This window comes from Bos mutus, chromosome 6 (genome assembly GCF_027580195.1).
Source record: "Bos mutus isolate GX-2022 chromosome 6, NWIPB_WYAK_1.1, whole genome shotgun sequence".
Lineage (NCBI taxonomy): Eukaryota > Metazoa > Chordata > Mammalia > Artiodactyla > Bovidae > Bos > Bos mutus.
In genome coordinates, this window is record NC_091622.1 from 66,895,224 (window position 1) to 66,916,833 (window position 21,610).

A 21,610-nucleotide genomic window follows, 5' to 3' on the forward strand; every position below is an offset into this window, starting at 1 on the left:
ATGTTTCCCTTAAATTTTATTTTAGATTTTAAAATAATTCATATTTCTAGTCTTACCTGAAACTCTTTGGAATCCTGAATTTTTCAGATTTAATAAATGTATTATACCTCATATACCACACATAACACTCACAGCAAGAACTAGGACAGCCCCACTCAATTAAACACATGATTATTACCAAATATACCCATATCCACTAAGATAAAAACTAAAAATAGCTTCATCTAAGGTCAGGTTTTACAACTGAGTTTTTGAAGTTTGGGTCTTCAGCATTATGGGGATTTAGGAAGGTGGATAAAAGACTGAATTATATGAACCTGCAGAATTCCACAGGTCACAATGACAAGCCACAACAGAAATTAACAGAATTGAGGGCCACCAGTGAAAAGCAATGTCATTCTGTCTGTACTGGGGGAACCAAAACACAGAGAAATCAGTGGGAGAAATTAGTGGAAGTAAAACAAAAACAAAAAGAAGCAAATCCATTTCTGAAGATGGTACTCCAGAAAAAAAGTAGAGTAAAATAAAACAAAACATCAAGATCACCAACAATCTACTAGTAAACAACTAGACCACGGCATGTGGTAAACAAGGGTGACCCAGTCTCTCCAGCCATCCCCTGGGACTCGAGAAAATGTCTAAAAGGGAGAACATGGCTGGACCTGCAGTACTGGATGATGAGTCCCCAACACGGCAGGAAGAAAAAGGTGGGTCAGAGGCTACTCTACACTCACACACCTCATCGAGTGGTAGAACCAGAGGACAAACCAACTTAAGAGCCAGGAGCTGGATGACAACATGAACCCCATGCCAGCTGCTCACCAACCAGGTTCTCAGTGAGCCACTGTCCCCTGCTCCCATCAAAGGAACTTTGTACTAGCTGCTTAGCACCAAAAAAGTTGAACAGTTTTGCTGCCAGTCAACTTCATCAAATCACTAACCAGTTTTAAGTGACTTCCACCGAGTAGTGAAGAAATATTCATATAGAGTGATGGACATAGACACAGTTTGTATGTGCTAATAAAGAAGACTTTGATACATAATATGAGTTTATGCGAAAAGGTCATTTACAAAACATACCTAATGAATTCCACAAGGATCTAAAACTGATGTAGGAATTTATTTCCTCTAACAGATTAATTCAGTAGGCCAACATAAAATGTATACCCACGTATACTAAACCCATAATTAACAGACGTGTGAAAATGTCCATCCATATTCTAAACTTTTTCTTTCAAATCATTAGCTTAACTTCATTAGCTAACAAATCATTAGCTTAACTTCATTAACCTAAAGCTTATTGCATAAGATTTGGAGGGTGTGAGGAATGTCAGTGTCAAAAGGCAGTATCAACATAGAAAGCAGCAAAGTAAATTTTGATTGTCTCCTACCTCTGGGCGACCCTCGTAGTAGGTCAACATGGACTTTGTGAGCACAAAAAGTCTCTCTTTGTAGTTTAAGGGCGACGTCTTCTTTTTCTGCTGTGACCTCTTAATAAGAATCTCTTCCAGAATAGTGTTAAAATTCATCTCGGTCTTCTGATCACTCTTTCTCCTGCCATTGAAGATCCCAGTGTTCTAAAGTAAGAAAATTAACAGTTGAAATAAAATGCAACATGTTAATTATCCAAGGACGCCAGTCATTCCAAATTACAAAAACAGATTTTACTCTGACAGCTGGAGCTGAGGAATGTTACTCTATGCACCCGGACAGAAAGTGCCTGGACAGGGCATGAAAGCTCAACCTCCTCTTCTTCCCTGCTGCTGCTGCTGCTAAGTCACTTCAGTCGTGTCTGACTCTGTGTGACCCCATAGACGGCAGCCCACCAGGCTCCCCCGTCCCTGGGATTCTCCAGGCAAGAACACTGGAGTGGGTTGCCATTTCCTTCTCCAATGCATGAAAGTGAAAAGTGAAAGTGAAGTTGCTCAGCTGTGTCCCACTCTTCACGACCCCATGGACTGCAGCCTACTAGGCTCCTCCATCCATGGGATTTTCCAGGCAAGAGCACTGGAGTGGGTTGCCATTGCCTTCTCCCTAGCCCCATCCTTTTCCTCCAAGTCCCAGGATTTGATAAGAAAACCTAATCCAAACCGCCATGATGATCCACTCCTTTGTCCCTCCCTGCCAATCCCTTGGTTTGCTGGCACACTCTACTGCTATTTGATTGCAGAGAAACAAATATCTCAGAGGGAAAAGTACATTTCATCACCTGCATGGCTAGTTTAGGCTGGTATTTAAATTGCCTCAGGATCTTGGTACACAAATAGACAAGCACATAGGCATGGCAGACTTGAACAAAATGAATTACCACAGTGGTGTATGGCATCAATTTCCAGTTGTAACAAGGATGTAATCTTAATAAGCAACCTCACCACCAGAACTACAAGGATGCTCTCTGATACCTACACTACCATTCCCCACTTCTCTTCCCTGTGGCTCCTGTCTCAATCACAAGAGAAAACGATTCCCACCCAGTTACAGCTTATGCTACTCAGCTACCCTACCCTACATGGCTGCCCCTCAAGGCAGAGCTCCTCTGTATGAGGTCCTCAGTCCTGTATTTGGAGCCCCCACATCTAGACTATCCATGCCCAGGCTAATAAGCCTTCCAAAATCCAACAAAATTTCACTTTCTGAAAACCAAAGACACTCAGTAAAGGGCTGGACATTTTTATCTGAGACGAGTTGAAAGGACAACAGCCCTTTCTTCCCTTCCTTCCACCACACCCTGACAAGAAGTTACTGTGTATAAAATCATAGAGGCAGGGACTTCCCAGGTGGTCCAGTGGCTAAGACTCTGGGCTCACAATACTGGGAGCCTGGGTTCGATCCCTGGCCAAGGAACTAGATTCCACATGCAGCAACTAAAGATCCTGTATGCCACAACTAAGACCTGACACAATTAAATAAATTAATAAAATATTTTTTTAAAAATCAGAGAGGCAACAGGAGTCACGTGAAGAAAATAAGTGGTTATCAGAGAGCACAACTGGGAACTTGCCACTGAGTTTGGCAGTGAGAAATTTACAAACTTTTTGGCCAACCCAATACCAACCTCAGCCAACATGATACCACCCAAGCTGACACCCTGGCAACTTCCTTGCAACTCCCTACTACTGATCTTTCATTATCCAATCAGGCCCTCTGTTTTCTGTAAAGTTACTTTACAACAGCTTAACCTCTGAACATCAGTTTCTTTCATTCATAAAACATGGAGCTAAATATCACAAGGTTACTGTGAGGTTTAATGAGATGTGAGAGAGAACTTACTTATTATGAAACACTGTACAAATGTTTATTATTGTTATTTTTTAATTCCAGTGTTCTTTTTTTAGCTTGAAGAATTATCATCTGGGCCATGAAAATAGCTTTCCAACTGGTCTTCCTTTCACCCCAGCTCCTGCCTCCTTTTATTCAAACTACATGCCCTTTATTTTCATTGGCTCAGCCTTCAAAGACACCACTGTCATCATGCCATTATTCCCACTGGCTCAGCCTCCAAAGACATCACTGTCATCACACCACATTCATTCACTGGAAATCCTCCATGCCTCCCCAAAGTCCTCCTCATCACCTGCAGGATAAAGTAAAAATTCTTTAGCCAAAACACTAGACATGGTCCACAATTTAGCTGCAACCTAACATCCAACCTTTACTTTTACTGCTCTCCAAACACTCCACCGGAGAAGGCAACGGCACCCCTCTCCAGTACCCTTGCCTGGAAAATCCCATGGATGGAGGAGCCTGGTGCACTGCAGTCCATGGGGTCACTAAGAGTCAGACACAACTGAGCGACTTCACTTTCACTTTTCACTTTCATGCATTGGAGAAGGAAATGGCAACCCACTCCAATGTTCTTGCCTGGAGAATCCCAGGGACGGGGGAGCCTGATGGGCTGCTGTCTATGGGGTCACACAGAGTCTGACACAACTGAAGCGACTTAGCAGCAGCAGCAGCCAACACTCCACATCCCAGTCAAAATAGTCAGCATTCATTCCCTGGCCTAGAGAACCCCCTCTCTCCACCTATGAAAACTACTAGCTCAAAACTCACCTCCCTGATGAAGCCTTTCCTGATGGTCTCAATTAATTAAAACCTACCTGGTTCCTGGGCCCATGATCTCTGTATCACCCATCACAGAGCTCATTGTTGCCTTGCATGGTTTAGAGAATCGGTGTTGCTCTAAATTGATATTCTAACTCTCACCTAGATTTTAAGCTCCTGGAGGAATAATTATCAACTTTAAGTGCACATCAGAATCACACAGGGAAGTTTTTTTCAGAATTCAGACATCCTGAACCCACACCCAGGTACTCTGAATTGGTCTGGGGTGGGGTCCAGGGCATCATGATTTAATGTGCAGGTAGATTTGAGAGCCACTATCTTAAATGAAGAGAAACTGGGCTCTGACACAAACTCTTTATACCACTCTTAGTGCCTCTCAATAAGAGGTGGATAACAGGTCTATTTGACCCATTATCCTAAGCTGAGAAGTCAGAGAAAAAAGCTCTTGCTCCTTTGCATCTAAGTTGGTCCTCCTTAGTTTAAACTATAAATTTGGTACTGACCCAGCAAGCCCACTACACAGCAAATACCCTGAGAAAACAATAATCAAAAAAGACACTTGTACCCCAATGTGCATAGCAGCACTATTTAAAATAGCCAGAACATGGAAGCAACCTACATGCTTATCAACAGATGAATGGATAAAGAAGATGTGGCACATATATACAATGTGATATTAGACATAAAAAAGAACAAATCTGAGTCAGGTCTAGTGAGGTGAATGAACCTAGAACCTGTTATACAGAGTGAAGTAGGTGAGAAAGAGAAAAATAAATATAGTATATTAATGCATAAATATGGAATCTCAAAAATGGTATTGACAAGCCTATTTGCAGGGGAGGAATGGAGACACAGATGTAGAAAATCGACTTGTAGACACAGCAGGGGGGGGAGAGAGTGCGCCAAATGGAAAAAGTAGCATCAACATACATACGCTATCAGATGTAAGATGGGTAGCTGCTGAGAGGTTCCTAAGTAGCACAAGAAGCCCAGTCTAGTGCTCTGTGAGGACCTGGGGGGATGCTATGGAGGGAGAGGATGGAGGTTACGGAGGGAGCGGATGTATGTATAATTACGGCTGACTTGCACTGTTGTATGGCAGAAACCAACACAACATTGTAAAAATTGTAAACTACATACTTAAATAAATGAAAAAAATAGTTCATTGTTGTTGTAATAATCTGTTGGTCAATGGGAAATCCTGGCCAAAGAATACTATGAAACTTCATATAAACAAAGGAAAGTTCTCCTCACGTAGATTTTCAGTTAAAGATGGAGGGCTGAATGTACACATTAGCCCAGGCTCCGTCCTAAAATCCTAGTGTTAAGAGAAGACATTGCATGCATAACACAAGGTCAGGATACAGCCAAAATAAAGTACACAGAACCAAAAGAGAGAAACACGGGGAAAAACAGATATGAAAAGCGCAGTAGAAGAGTCAGAATATAAAACTGAGGAAATATCCCCAAAATATGAAACAAAAAAACAAAAAATAAAAATAAAAACTGGAGAGGAAATATAATTTTCTGGATCCATCCAGAAAATTTAGCATTTGAAAAATAGGAGTTCCAAGATGAGAAAGCAGTGAGAAACCAACCAAAGAAGAAATTTAGGAAAATTTCCCCAAATTAAAGATTACTTCTCAATTTAAACAGAACCAAATCAGCAGAGCTCATAAAATTTCAAAATCACAGGGACAAGCAGAAGATTCAGCAAGCTTAAAAATAGGTTTCACAGAAAGGATCAAAATTCATAATAGCAATCATCAAGGACAATAACAGAAGCTAGAAAATAATGGAGAATTTTTTTGAAGAAAATTTATTTCTAACCTGAGTCTATAGCTGTTCCCTGGTGGCTCAGAGGATAAAGCATCTGCCTGCCATGCAGGAGACCCAGGTTCGATCCCTGGGTTGGGAAGATCCCCTGCAGAAGGAAATGGCAACCGACTCCAGTATTCTTGCCTGGGAAATCCCATGGACAGAGGAGCCTGGCGGGCTACAGTCTACAGAGTCGCAAAGAGTTGGACACAACTGAGCGAGTTCACTTCACTAAGAGTCTATCCTCAACCAAACTATCAATACAATGACAAGAGAATAAAAACATTTTTCAAATATTCAAGGTTTTAAAATTTTTACCTCCCATTCACCCTCTTCAAATAGCTACCTGAGGACAATACTCCATTAAAATAAAAAAACTATATCACAAAATACACGGAACCCAGGAAACAAGGGTTTCAAAACAAAAGAGGTAAAAACAGTCTCCCAGACAATGGTGAAGGGAAATCTGAAGCTGACATTGGGCAGCAGACCGAAAATCACCAGGCCAAATTAGACCAAGGGCAGGTCAGGAAGCAACAGTTAGAACTGGACATGGAACAACAGACTGGTTCCAAATAGGAAAAGGAGTACGTCAAGGCTGTATATTGTCACCCTGCTTATTTAACTTATATGCAGAGTACATCATAAGAAACACTGGGCTGGAAGAAGCACAAGCTGGAATCAAGATTGCCGGGAGAAATATCAATAACCTCAGATATGCAGATGACACCACCCTTATGACAGAAGATGAAGAAGAACTAAAGAGCCTCTTTATGAAAGTGAAAGAGGAGACTGAAAAAGTTGGCTTAAAGCTCAACATTCAGAAAACGAAAATCATGGCATCTGGTCCCATCACTTCATGGGAAATAGATGGGGAAACAGTGGAAACAGTGTCAGACTTTATTTTTTGGGGCTCCAAAATCACTGCAGATGGTGATTGCAGCCATGAAATTAAAAGACACTTACTCCTTGGAAGGAAAGTTATGACCAACCTAGATAGCATATTCAAAAGCAGAGACATTACTTTGCCAACAAAGGTCCATCTAGTCAAGGCCATCGTTTTTTCCAGTGGTCATGTATGGACGTGAGAGTTGGACTGTGAAGAAAGCTGAGCACCGAAGAATTGATGCTTTTGAACTGTGGTGTTGGAGAAGACTCTTGAGAGTCCCTTGGACTACAAGGAGATCCAACCAGTCCATCCTAAAGGAGATCAGTCCTGGGTGTTCTTTGGAAGGACTGATGCTAAAGCTGAAACTACTTTGGCCACCTCATGCAAAGAGTTGACTCATTGGAAAAGACTCTGATGCTGGGAGGGATTGGGGGCAGGAGGAGAAAGGGACAACAGAGGATGAGATGGCTGGATGGCATCACTGACTCGATGGACGTGAGTCTGAGTGAACCACGGGAGTTGGTGATGGACAGGGAGGCCTGGCGTGCTGCAATTCATGGGGTAGCAAAGAGTCGGACATGACTGAGCGACTGAACTGAACTGAACTGAACTGAAACAGTTCTTGGAAGGAATTATTCCAGGAAATGAACCTGAAGGTATTGTTAGAAGATCTATAATAAATTAGTTAAAATGTAGCAAACCTAAAAATAATAAATCAATTTATGGAAAGTAAGAAATTATACAGAAAAGGAAAAATAATCACAGTTTGCTACAGAGTTTAGCCATATATAACATCTAGAACATCATAATAAAATAGACTATAAGTAGTAATCTTATCTTTAAGATCAAATTAGTCAATCTGAAAGGAAATCAAGCCCGAACACTCTTTGGAAGGACTGATGCTGAAGATGAAGCTCCAATACTTTGGCCACCTGATGTGAACAGCTGACTCATTAGAAAACACCCTGATGCTGGGAAAGATTGAAGGCAGAAGGAGAAAAGGAAGACAAAGGATGAGATGGTTGGATGACATCACTGATTCAATGAACATGAACTTGGGCAAACTCTGGGAGATGATGAGGGACAGGGAAGCCATGGGGTCGCAAAGAGTCAGACACAACTGAGCGACTGAACAACAATAATCTTACTACTAGCATAAAAATATTGGGATAAGGGAATGCAGGAAATATGCTTCTTTGTGGATCTCAAGGTATGTTGTGAAAGAGAACTATGTCCTCCATAGTACTAGGAGGAAGTCAGTGCATCATACCTAAAATTGAAAAAGCAAGAAGTGGCAGCGTAAGTACATCACTTAGAGATTTACGTTACTAACATGTTGTTTTAAAAATAAAAGTGGTTGCTTCTGGGATCAAAAAATTATTAGAAGATGGCAGTGGAAAGAGTATTAATATGTTCTCTACTCTCCTTCCCTAAAATTCTATGCAAGCAATAAAATACTCAAATCGGAGAGGAAGATAATTCCTACCTCCAGTGAACAAAAAGATGGCTATGAGCTGCAAACTATGAAACACATATCTGCCAAATACTGTGAAAAGTACATGAAAAGAGGAGAGGAGGCTGAGTAGATTTCCCTTATAGTTATGTGTATACCTGAATCATTTTGCTATACACCTGAAATTAACCTCATTGTCCTGAAAGGTCAATCTAATGACCTTTTGATAAGATCAATGAAAGCCGGAGGAATAAGCAGACTATAAGAGAATCAGGGAGTATCCCTGTAGAGTTACTATTTACACAGAAAAATAATAAAAAATATAATCAAGCTTCCACTATTTTGCTACGTGTTGGCATAGCAAACACATAGCACTAAGCACTAAGCACTAAACACTAAGCACTTCAGATGTAACAACTCATTTAATTCAACAACCTACTGAAGGTAACATTCCCTAGTCATATGGTAAGAATAAGAGCCAGATTTTAATTCAGGCATTCTCACCACACAGCCTGCACTATTAACCGCTACACACACAACCTCTCCAGTGGAAAGGAAAAGAGAACTAAAGGGAAAAGTATATGATGCGTCATTATCGGCCTTCTATTTAGGCAGATGGCTAAAGGCAATTCGACACAACCTCCAAATTTCAACAGATAAAACTGACTCCCAAGGCATCATTAAGAAGGACACCAATCTCTCAATACCAAAAACTAAAGAGAACAAATGAATTTATAATCAAACAGAAACAGACCCACACATTCTACCAGAGGAACAGGGAATGGCAGGAGAAGTATGAGCTCTGGCTGGAACCAGCCAAATCCGGGTACCAGGTCAAGTTAGGCTTCTTCAGCTTTGTGAATTTGGGAAAGTCCCTCAACTTTTATGAAACTGAGTTCTCCCTTGGGATAGGGGACTGATGATAAGAAATGTAAATGTAACGTGCATGTCAAAGTCATTTGATCACTGCAAGTTTCAATAACAGATCTAAGAGATTTTTTTTAAAAAGAAAAGAAAGAGACCATAGAACACAAACTCATGGTTACCAAAGGGGAAAGGGGTAGGGGAGGGATAAATTAGGAGTTTGGGATTAACATACATACACTACTATAAATAAATAGATAACTACCAAGGACCTACTGTATAGCATAGGGAACTATACTCAATATTTTATAATAACTTGGGAAAAGAATCTGAAAAATACATATATATATGTATACCTGGATCATTTTGCTATACACCTGAAACTAACACAACATCGTAAATCAACAGGACTTCAATAAGAATACATACATACATACATACATAATTAATTTTTAAAACCTGGAGACAATCACTCTGAATGAAAGAATCCGTTTGATGCTCCAAAGTAAAAAACGAAGATGAAACAAAATTTCAGAGTCCTCCAGCTGATTCTCCCATTTTCCACACCAAAAAGGACTGAGCCATTCAGACAAAAGAATCACAAATGAACCAACTCTGGGTTACAAGTATCTTTTTAAAATAAAACGAAGAGCTATAACTTAAGACCCTTTTCTCTGTGTCTCCTTAACAGTGAACACAAGAACATTCTTTCCTTTACTCTGACTGCTAATTGTTAAAAGCTTGAAAAATAACGCATTAGTCTTTGAACATCAATATTCTTTTTTTATTAAAGTATTAGTTGATTTACAATACTGTGTTAGTTTAAGGTGTACAGCAAAGTAATTCAGTTATGTTTTTCAGATTATTTTCCATTGTAAGTTTTTACAAGATATGAATATAGTTCCCTGTGCTATACAGTATATCCTTGTTGCTTATCTGAATACCAATATTCTGAAGTAGACACTGTTCACTGTTTCACCAATGAGAAACCCAAACCACCATGAAGTTGTATTCTCTGTCTAGTGTTACAAATCTAAATACCAGACTAATGGTTCTTGGTTTCATGGTCTACCAATTTTAGCCAAAAGATCTAAGAACTCTTTTATCATAAAAATTCTGCTGAAGAAAAATATGTTTTTTTTAATGGCTACTAAGGTTACCCAGCCTACTTTATACATCCTTTCACAATATTTTTAATCACGGGTACAGAGGTGATTGTGAATTACCAAACATGAGGATGGTAAGGAATATAGTAAAGAAGAAACAAACAGCCTACTTGTCAGGGTAGAGAAAGGATGAACTCCTTACAGAAAGAAGCAGAGTGATCAAAGGTTGTTAAAATTCTCATCTTACTATGTTAAGCCATATGAAAAGGTCAATGTTTGGCAATATTTTACCTATACAAATCAACAATATTATCTAACTCAATCTAATACTTGTCAATGCTCTAAGAGTAGTAATGGAGTTAAAGCTCTCAATTTCAGAATTTTACATCAGAACACAGTGGCTATTACACATTACATCATAGGTTTACCACAAAGTTTCAGCCTGTTTGTAATGTTAAGAAATCTAGCATGAATAAACATCAGACTGACAATTATCTGAGAAATCAAATGTTGTATGTCTGCCAACAGTTTCTGTGGGTTATATTTCAATTCAAAAGTATCTAAAATGGGTAGGTACTATATAGTAACAAACCTTATTCTGCTCTCTTCTACAATGTAAACCCCAGCTTAAGCCCCAATTTTCTTTTGTAAAAAGGGAACCGAACAGCAGAAACACAAGCAAAAAGGAGGGAAATGCTCGGCTGACTTTAATAAGAATAAAGGGTACATTCTAGGCTCCCCATTTAACATCATGAATTGGTGCTATTCCAGGATCAGGCACTTTTTTAGCTCTCAGATGAGAGTAAAAGTTTAGCCTGCAAGTCTTCCTTACCTACTAAACAAGGCACCCAGGGATAAACTGTATTTTCTTAAAGTCTTGACTGTGTCTCCTTTCAGCTAGTTGCTCAGTAACAGGCCACAAAGTTTTGAGTAGTTTGTTGATCTACTGAAACTAGGTCTAGATTAGACTCAAAAGGTCAAAAGGCAAAAGTTACAGAAGTCAGCTGACTTATCTCTCCTGGGTAGGTAGTGCCTGTCCAGCCACATGGTGGGTGACCAAGATGTTGGACTGGGGGCGGACTGTGCAGTACTACACTACAGAGAGTGGTTTCTTACTGTCCATATAATACACGTAAATGCAATAATTTAACATATACTCTTTAAGACAACAGGTTTGGGGTTCACAACGAAGGACCCCCTGTGGTATTTGGCTATGATTGTGGCTGAGGGTCTCCTGGCTAATAAAAATGAAGAGAAAAAAAAAAAAGAGATAAAAAGAACAGTGGATGGAGAAAAAAGTTCTGACAAAAGAAACCATGAGCAATACTATTACAAGGAAATTGGTTTCACCTCTTGGCAGGTATCGAGCCAAAAGACAGACTCAAAGAGAAGAGCAGAAGGAAGGATTTATTACTTGCAGCAAGTAAGGAGGACAACAAGGACACTTCCCAGAGCATTATCTCCCCAAACAGCAAGATTGGGGCTGGAGCAAAGAGAAGTCAGCATAGAACTGGGGAAAGGTTGACAGAGTCCAGCACAAGTTGATGGAAGTTGGGAGGGTCAGCAAAGGTCACCATCATCATTCCTTAGGTTCCAACGGATCTGGAAATTGTGCCCTCGAGAGGGGTTTGCATTCCGCAAAACAGCTCAAGAATGTGCTTCAGGCTAATCCTGACCTTTGAAATGGTACAACTGATATATTATGGTTAAGTTACCTCTCTGGCCTGATTATATCTGTTCAGTTTTACCTTCTTTTGCTCCTATAAAATCATTAACCATTGAGACCTATTCTTCTGCAAGAGCAAGCACTGTGGCCAGGCTAGATCACAAAATGACTTAGGCCTAGGAGGCTGGGTTCTCTTCCTCTGAGGAGCCCCACCCTATCTGCTTGCAATACCTCAACGCATCATCACATATACTTACACTACAGGAGATTCAGAGTTAAGTATTCTAGAGAGAATCAAAAGTTGTCTTAACATAGAAACTACTCATTGATCAACTGACCACATAGGCTCCAAATATTCCTTCCACATTACTAGGTTCTGCTTCTTTGTGGGTCTGTTTCACTCACTGAATGAGGGAATGCAACAGTCAACAACATCAAATGTTCAAAAGATGAGGGTTTTCAAAAAGTCAATAATGAAAATAATGTTAAAGAATTGCTCCCATCACACTCAATGCCACTGGCAAATAAGGATCTTGCAGTTAGCTGGTAAAAATAAAAAAAAACTTGCAACATTGTTAAGTAACTATACCCCAATAAAGATTAACTAATTAAATGCACTGAAAAAAAAACAATAAAATAACACAAGTATCAAAAATGACTTACACTTTAGAAAGGGAAATATAAATATCATATCAGTTCAGTTCAGCTCAATCGCTCAGTCGTGTCCGACTCTTCGCGACCCCATGAATCACAGCACGCCAGGCCTCCCTGTCCATCACCAACTCCTGGAATTCACTCAGACTCATGTCCATCGAGTCAGTGATGCCATCCAGCCATCTCATCCTCTGTCGTCCCCTTCTCCTCCTGCCCCCAATCCCTCCCAGTATCAGAGTCTTTTCCAATGAGTCAACTCTGCATTAGGTGGCCAAAGTACTGCAGTTTCAGCTTCAGCATCATCCTTCCAAAGAAATCCCAGGGCTGATCTGCTTTAGGATGGACTGGTTGGATCTCCTTGCAGTCCAAGGAACTCTCAAGAGTCTTCTCCAACACCACAGTTCAAAAGCATCAATTCTTGGGCGCTCAGCTTTCTTCACAGTCCAACTCTCACGTCCATACATGACCACTGGAAAAAACCATAGCCTTGACTAGACAGACCTTTGTTGGCAGAGTAATGTCTCTGCTTTTGAATATGCTATCTAGTTTGGTCATAACTTTCCTTCCAAGGAGTAAGCGTCTTTTAATTTCACGGCTGAAGTCACCATCTGTAGTGATTTTGGAGCCCAGAAAAATAAAGTCTGACACTGTTTCCACTGTTTCCCCATCTATTTCCTATGAAGTGATGGGACCGGATGCCATGATTTTCGTTTTCTGAATGTTGAGCTTCAAGCCAACTTTTTCACTCTCCACTTTCACTTTCATCAAGAGGCTCTTCACTTTCTACCATAAGGGTAGTGTCATCTGCATATGTGAGGTTATTGATATTTCTCCCAGCAATCTTGATTCCAGCTTGTGTTTCTTCCAGTCCAGCATTTCTCATGATGTACTCTGCATAGAAGTTAAATAAGCAGGGTGACAATATACAGCCTTGACGAACTCCTTTTCCTATTTGGAACCAGTCTGTTGTTCCATGTCCAGTTCTAACTGTTGCTTCCTGACCTGCATACAGATTTCTCAAGAGGCAGATCAGGTGGTCTGGTATTCCCATCTCTTTCAGAATTTTCCACAGTTTATTGTGATCCACACAGTCAAAGGCTTTGGCATAGTCAATAAAGCAGAAATAGATGTTTTTCTGGAACTCTCTTGCTTTTTCCATGATCCAGCAGATGTTGGCAATTTGATCTCTGGTTTCTCTGCCTTTTCTAAAACAGCTTGAACATCAGGAAGTTCACGGTTCACATATTGCTGAAGCCTGGCTTGGAGAATTTTGAGCATTACTTTACTAGCATGTGAGATGAGTGCAATTGTGCGGTAGTTTGAGCATTCTTTGGCATTGCCTTTCTTTGGGATTGGAATGAAAACTGACCTTTTCCAGTCCTGTGGCCACTGCTGAGTTTTCCAAATTTGCTGGCATATTGAGTACCCCATTTTCACAGCATCATCTTTCAGGATTTGAAATAGCTCAACTGGAATTCCATCACCTCCACTAGCTTTGTTCATAGTGATGCTTTCTAAGGCTCACTTGACTTCACATTCCAGGATGTCTGGCTCTAGGTCAGTGATCACACCATCGTGATTATCTGGGTCGTGAAGATCTTTTTTGTACAGTTCTTCTGTGTATTCTTGCCACCTCTTCTTAATATCTTCTGCTTCTGTTAGGCCCATACCATTTCTGTCCTTTATCAAGCCCATCTTTGCATGAAATGTTCCCTTGGTATCTCTGATTTTCTTGAAGAGATCTCTAGTCTTTCCCATTCTGTCGTTTTCCTCTATTTCTTTGCATTGATCGCTGAGGAAGCTTTCTTATCTCTTCTTGCTATTCTTTGGAACTCTGCATTCAGATGCTTATATCTTTCCTTTTCTCCTTTGCTTTTCGCTTCTCTTCTTTTCACAGCTATTTGTAAGGCCTCCCCAGACAGCCATTTTGCTTTTTTGCATTTCTTTTCCATGGGGATGGTCTTGATCCCTGTCTCCTGTACAATGTCACAAACCTCATTCCATAGTTCATCAGGCACTCTATCTATCAGATCTAGGACCTTAAATCTATTTCTCACTTCCACTGTATAATCATAAGGGATTTGATTTAGGTCATACCTGAATGGTCTAGTGGTTTTCCCTACTTTCTTCAATTTCAGTCTGAATTTGGCAATAAGGAATTCATAATCTGAGCCACAGTCAGCTCCTGGTCTTGTTTTTGTTGACTGTATAGAGCTTCTCCATCTTTGGCTGCAAAGAATATAATCAATCTGATTTCGGTGTTGACCATCTGGTGATGTCCATGTGTAGAGTCTTCTCTTGTGTTGTTGGAAGAGGGTGTTTGCTATGACCAGTGCATTTTCTTGGCAAAACTCTATTAGCCTTTGCCCTGCTTCATTCCGTATTCCAAGGCCAAATTTGCCTGTTACTCCAGGTGTTTCTTGACTTCCTACTTTTGCATTCCAGTCCCCTATAATGAAAAGGACATCTTTTTTGGTGTTAGTTCTAAAAGTCTTGTAGGTCTTCATAGAATCGTTCAACTTCAGCTTCTTCAGCATTACTGGTTGGGGCATAGAGAGATCATTCTGTCATTTTTGAGGTTGCATCCAAGTACTGCATTTCAGACTGTTTTGTTGACCATGATGGCCACTCCATTTCTTCTGAGGGATTCCTGCCCGCAGTAGTAGATATAATGGTCATCTGAGTTAAATTCACCCATTCCAGTCCATTTCAGTTCACTGATTCCTAGAATGTCTACATTCACTTTTGCCATCTCGTTTGACCATTTCCAATTTGCCTTGATTCATGGACCTGACATTCCAGGTTCCTACGCAATATTGCTCTTTACAGCATCGGACCTTGCTTCTATCACCAGTCACATCCACAGCTGGGTATTCTTTTTGCTTTGGCTCCATCCCTTCATTCTTTCTGGAGTTATTTCTCCACTGATCTCCAGTAGCATATTGGGCCCCTTCTGACCTGGGGAGTTCCTCTTTCAGTACCCTATCATTTTGCCTTTTCATACTGTTCATGGGGTTCTCAAGGCAAGAATACTGAAGTGATATATAAATATCATATACTGAGACATATATATGGAATCTGAAGAAATGGTACTGATGAATTTATTTTCAGGGCAGCAGTGGAGAAACAGACATAGAGAACAGACCTATGGGCAGTGGGAGGAGAGGAGGGAGAAGGGGAGATGTATGGAAAGAGTAACATGTAATTCACAAGACCATATGTAAAATAGACAGCCAATGAGAATCTACTCTATGACTGAACTCAAACAGGGGCTCGGGGACAAGTGGAAGGGTGGGATGGAGAGGGAGATGGGAGGGAGGCCCAGGAGAGAGGGGATATGGGTATACCTAAGGCTGATTCTTGTTGATGTACAACAGAAAATCACAAAATTCTGTAAAGCAATTATCGTTCAATTTAAAAAAAAATTTTTTTAATGAGTTACACTTAAAATACTAAAATACACTGCATCAGACTGCTTTTTGCTCCCTTCCCCACTTGTAACCCCATGCCCTACTCATCCTTCCCTTCTTTCCGGATGTATGGGCTAGAGATAATATTTCCCAGCCTTGGCAGCAAGCTGTGGCCATCTAACTGAAAGCCAAAGGGATGTGTGCAGACATGATATGTTGACCAGCTTCAACTTAAAGACAGGTCACTCTCCCCAGATTTAGAGCACTGTCCACCTTCTCAACAGTTGGAAAGTAGACACGGCAGACACAACTTTATGCGTTCAACACATGACCGTAGGGAGTAGAGGGGAAGAAGAAGGAACCTAGTCCTTGAGTAACTTCATGGATCAGAGCTGCTCAATCAGCCTAGACTTGTGCTACCCTTCTTTGTGAGGGATTAACACACTTCTGTCAGATCTTAGAAATGCCATATGATGGTTTCTTTGTTATCATGACTTAACCTTTAATCTACCTCGGGATACACCCTTGCAAAACCTGAAAAAGCTTGCTAATGCTTTCCCAAAAAAGGGCCTTCTTTAGATCTGTGCTGACAGATGCAAATGTAAAGGGAAGGAAGTCAAAAATCTTTATCATGCATTTTCATCAGAAAAATAATTTCAAGAAAACTAATAGTTGATTCCCTCTTTGTTCAAAAGTTACAAATTATAATCTAAACGGTACCATATATGAGATAAAAAGACATATATTCACTTTATTTTTCATGATAAAGTCTGAATCATAGTGGGTTTTTTGTTTGTTTACTACTTACTATGAAATGTAAGTGGATTCACTTTAAGTGACGATACTCTGGCACTAGTTCTCCTCACATGAGGGAATTTCTGATACACAAAAAATATTTCTCTTTCTGCTTCTTGCAAATTCATAAGGAAACAATAACCAGTGAAAACAAGGCATGAATAACAAATTTCTCAAGTAGGTCAAGTGATTTTCAGCAACTTTTACTAGGAGAAAACATGAAAGTAATTTGGAAATTATATATAAAATAATTTATACCAAAATATGTTCCTTGACTACATTAATCTAGATTGTTTTTAATTTGAAACATTCATCAATGCCAACATATTATTTTCCTATTGTTTTCAAAATAGGAATAAAGAACTCAAGTCATTATTGCATTCAGTTGTTTTTACAGGAAAGTAAGCTTAACAAAAAATTGCAAGAACAAAAACACTGAGAATGAGAAGGAGTCAAAAGCCTTTTTAACAGTCTTAAGAGATATCTCTTAAATGTGTGAGACAACTCTTAACAACTTGACCACTAACTATATATTGGTGATATATAGTTTGTGGTAAGATTTATTTTATGATAACAAAATAGTACTAGGTCGTTTTGGAATTTTTTTGGTGAGATGATGCTACTGTGATTCTATTTTTAAGAGTTATCTTTTAGAGACACATACTGAAATTTTGCAGACAAAACACTGTATGTGATTTGCTTCATAATCTGGTAAAGGGGATATGGGGGTGTAGACAAAATAAAACTGTTCATGAGCTGATAACTGTAGAAGCTGAGTGAGGCACACAGGAGTTCATTACAGTTTATTTTTGTCTGCATTTGAAATTTGTCATAATAAAAACTTTTTGAAATTTATTTAAAGGAACAGCATGGTTTTCCATGTCCCTGTCATCCAACCCTTTGCAACTGGTAAGAAAGAGTACATAAAAAGATGAAAAAAGGAAGAGAAGGGGGTGGGGGGAAAGACAGTCAAATAAAAGTGGAAAAAGGTGGGCGGGCTCTCATTCGAGGATATTATTACCACGCTATCCAGCTCATCACAGAAGCTCTTCCAATGATCCCAATGATTCATTGAGTCAGAAAAGCCTCATGATAATGTAATGTGATACCATTTCTTCCCCGACAAACAGGAGTATGTGGTTTCCAGGGCCAAAAATAAAACCACAGTCTACGTAACATTTGTCCTTGTTATAACTCCTCTTCTTCTATTTCCTGTCCTTTCCCCTGTTCAAACTTCATGAAAGCAGAAGTTAGCTTTTCAAGCCTAAAGCACAATAAAAAGAAAATTCTATACACATTAACAAAGCACCAAAGCACAGTGGACAGTCAGATAAAGTGAGTATATCTGAATCGTAGCCTTTTTAAAAAGAATCATTAGAAAGTTTACCAAAGGTGAGCATCACAATTGAAACTACAGAGCACCCTAAGATAAGGAGGCAAATTTGACCAGAGAATTATTTACCCTTAATTCTAAGGCTTGTGGAGCTCAGTTAAAGATGAATTTCCCAAAGTGAAATGCCAGCTGTTATATACCTGATCTCTAAAAAGGATAAAATTAAACATCTAAGAATACCAATTCCATAGAAAACATTTTTTTCATTTTTTTATTGAAGGAGAAACATTCTTACACATCACTTGCAACAATTAAAAACTGTAAACTACATTCAAAAAGTATCATGAATATAAGCCATGATCTAATTACTGAGGAAAATGTCCACTGACTTTTGCTTATGGGATTATAATTAGTACACAAGAGTACTGGAGTGGGTTGCCATTTCCTTCTCCAATTATATTAGTTTCGGGTATACACCAGTGATTCAATATTTTTATACACTATGACATGATCGCCATAAAAGTCTAGTTATTATCTGTCAGCACACAAACTTATTACAGTATTACTGACTGTATTCCTTATGCTGTATGTTACTTTCCCATGTCTTATTTGTTTTATAGTTGGAAGACTGAACCTCCATCCCTTCACTCATCCTTCCACCCGCCTCCCCTCTGGCAACCACCAGTTTGTTTCCTGTATCTGAGTCTGTTTCCATTTTGCTTTTCTTTGTTCATTTGTTTTGTTTTTTAGATTCCAAATAAAAGTAAAGTCATAGTATGTGTTTTTCTCTGTCTGATTTATTTCACTTAGACCTGGAAGGTAACCAGGTCCATCCATGTTGCTGCAAATGGCAAGATTTCATTCTTTTTTATACCCAAGTAGTATGGCACCCCACTCCAGTACTCTTGCCTGGAAAATCCCATGGGCGGAGGAGCCTGGTAGGCTGCAGTCCATGGGGTCGCTAAGAGTCGAGCACGACTGGGCGACTTCACTCTCACTTTTCACTTTCATGCATTGGAGAAGGAAATGGCAACCCACTCCAGTGTTCTTGCCTGGAGAGTCCCAAGGACGGGGGAACCTGGTGGGTTGCTGTCTATGGGGTCGCACAGAGTCGGACACGACTGAAGCGACTTAGCAGCAGCAGCAGCAGCAGTATTCCACTGTGTATATATACCACATTTTCTTTATCCATTCATCTATCAATGAACACTAGCTATTCATAAATAATGCTTCAATGAAGACTTACAGGTATATGTCTTTTTGAGTTAGTGTTTTTGTTTTCTTCAGATAAAGACCCAGAAGTGGAACTGTTGGATCATTTGGTAGCTCTATTTTTTAACTCTTTAAGGAAACTCCATACAGTTTTCTATAGTAGATGCACTGATTTACATTCCCACCAACACAGCACAGGGGTTCCCTTTCCTCAACATTTGTTGTTTCTTCTTTTTGCTAAGAGCCGATCTAACAGGTGTGAGATGATACCTCATAGTGGTTTTGATTTGCATGTCCCTGGTGGTGAGTGACAATGGAGCAACTTTTCCTATGCCTTGTTTATCTTCTTTGGGGAAATGTCTATTCAGGTCCTCTGCCCGTATTTTAATTGGGGCTTTTGTTTGTTTTTTGATACTGAGTTGTAGGAGTTCTTTGGATATCAACCCCTTATCAAATATATAATTTATAAATATCTTCTCCCATTCAGTGGGTTCTCTTTTTGTTTTGTTGACTTCATCAAAGGCCTAGTTTGATGTAGTCCCATTTGTTTATTTTTGCTTTTGTGGCCCTAGCAGCATATTAAAAAAATATTACTAAGATCGATATAAAAAAAGATTACTGCCCATGTGTTCTAGGAGTTTTGTGGTTCCAGCTCTTATATTCAAGTCTTTAATCCACTTTGAGTTTATTTTTTAGTATGGTATAAGAAAAGCAATGTACATAAATCTGCTGCATTCCTGTATACTAATAACAAACTATCAGAAAGAGAAATAAAGCAAACAATGCCCTTTACAACTGGAATAAATTTAACTGATGAGATGAGAGACCTATACTCTGAAAACTCCGAAGACACTGAGAAAAGAAACTGAAAACAAGACAAATAAATGGAAAGATATACCATGCTCATAGATTGGAAGAATCAATATCATTTAGATGTGCTACCCAAAGCAACCTACAGAGATTCAATGTAATCCATATCAAAATACCAATGTCATTTTTCATAGAACTACAACAAATAATCCTGAATTTGTTTGCAATCACATGCATGCTAAGTCACTTCAGTACAATTCTTTGCGACCCCGTGCTCCTCTGTCCACCAGGCTCCTCTGCCCATGGGATTCCCTAGGCAAGAATACTGGAGTAAATTGCCATTTCTTCCTCATAGGATCTTCCCAACTGAGGGATCAAACTCGAGTCTCTTACATCTCCTGCACTGGCAAGCAGGTTCTTTGCCACTAGCACCAGCTGGAAAGTTTGGAACCACAAATGACCGCAAATAGACAAAACAATTTTAAGAGAGAACAAAGCTGGGGTATAACACTCCCTGATTTCAAACTATACTACAAACTTACAGTGCTGTAATCAAAACTGTATGGCACTGACACAAAAAGACACACAGATCAGTGGAACACAACAGAGAGCCCCCTAATAAACCTACACTCACACAGTCAAGCTACAGCAAAAGAGGCAAGCATATACAATGGAAGAAAAGACAGTCTCTTCAGTACGTGGTGTAGGGGAGATTCCCCGAGGCTCAGTGGTAAAGAATCCACCTGCCAATGTAGGAGACAAGAGTTCAATCTCTGATCTGAGAAGATCCCTCATGGCATGTGGAGCAACTAAGCCCATGCACCACAGCTATTGAGCCTGTGCTCTAGAGCCCAGGAGCTGTAACTACTGAGCCCACGTGCCACAACTACTAAAGTCGGGCACCCTAAAGCCTGTGCTCAGCAATAGGAGGAGTCACCATAATGAGAAGCCCACACACTGTAATGAGAGAGTAGTCTCCATTCCCCACAACTAGAGAAAAGCCCATGGAGTAACAAAGAGCCAGCACAGCCAAAAATAAATACATGAAATAATTTTTCCAAAAAGAAAAGAATACAAATAAATAAATGGTGTTGGGAAAACTGGATAGCTATACACAAAAGAATGGAACTGGACCTTTCTCATACACACTCTCCCTAATGAAGTAAATTGATAATGTACTTCCCTGTTTTATGGCTCTACCCATCACTGCCATTGTCTGAACCACTTATGACATGTAATACAGCTGTTTTTAAAATCAGATGCAAATTGACTTACACTCCTCCCATGGAATTTGAGTGGGATTTTGATTCCTTCAACTAATAGAGTACAGTGGAAGGGATACTGGGTAATCTGTGAGGCTAGGCCAGAAAAGGCCAAGTAGCTTCTGTCTTGTTTTTTCAGACTTCTCATACTTGGGACAGTCTTACTTGGAACCTAGCTACCATAATGAGAGAAGCTCCTGCCAAATAGAGAAGTCACATACAGGGTGTTCCAGTGGAGAATTTCTGCTGAGCCCAGGCTTCAAATCATCCCAG

At 39.8% G+C, this 21,610-nt stretch overlaps 1 protein-coding gene and 1 non-coding gene across 5 annotated transcripts in view; one reads left to right on the forward strand and one right to left on the reverse strand.

Moving 5' to 3' along the window:
• TEC (tec protein tyrosine kinase) overlaps positions 1-21,610 on the reverse strand; it is a 169,275-nt gene that overhangs the window by 112,425 nt on the left and 35,240 nt on the right. For all 4 annotated transcript variants that reach the window (XM_070372366.1, XM_070372365.1, XM_070372364.1 and 1 more), the window contains one exon: positions 1,392-1,577. In XM_070372366.1, the coding sequence (XP_070228467.1) occupies positions 1,392-1,529 (138 nt within the window). In that variant the 5' untranslated portion in view covers positions 1,530-1,577. The remainder of the gene's footprint in view (positions 1-1,391; positions 1,578-21,610) is intronic.
• TRNAG-GCC (transfer RNA glycine (anticodon GCC)) lies at positions 5,912-5,983 on the forward strand. The gene has a single exon. It is a non-coding gene; the product is annotated as a tRNA-Gly (tRNA).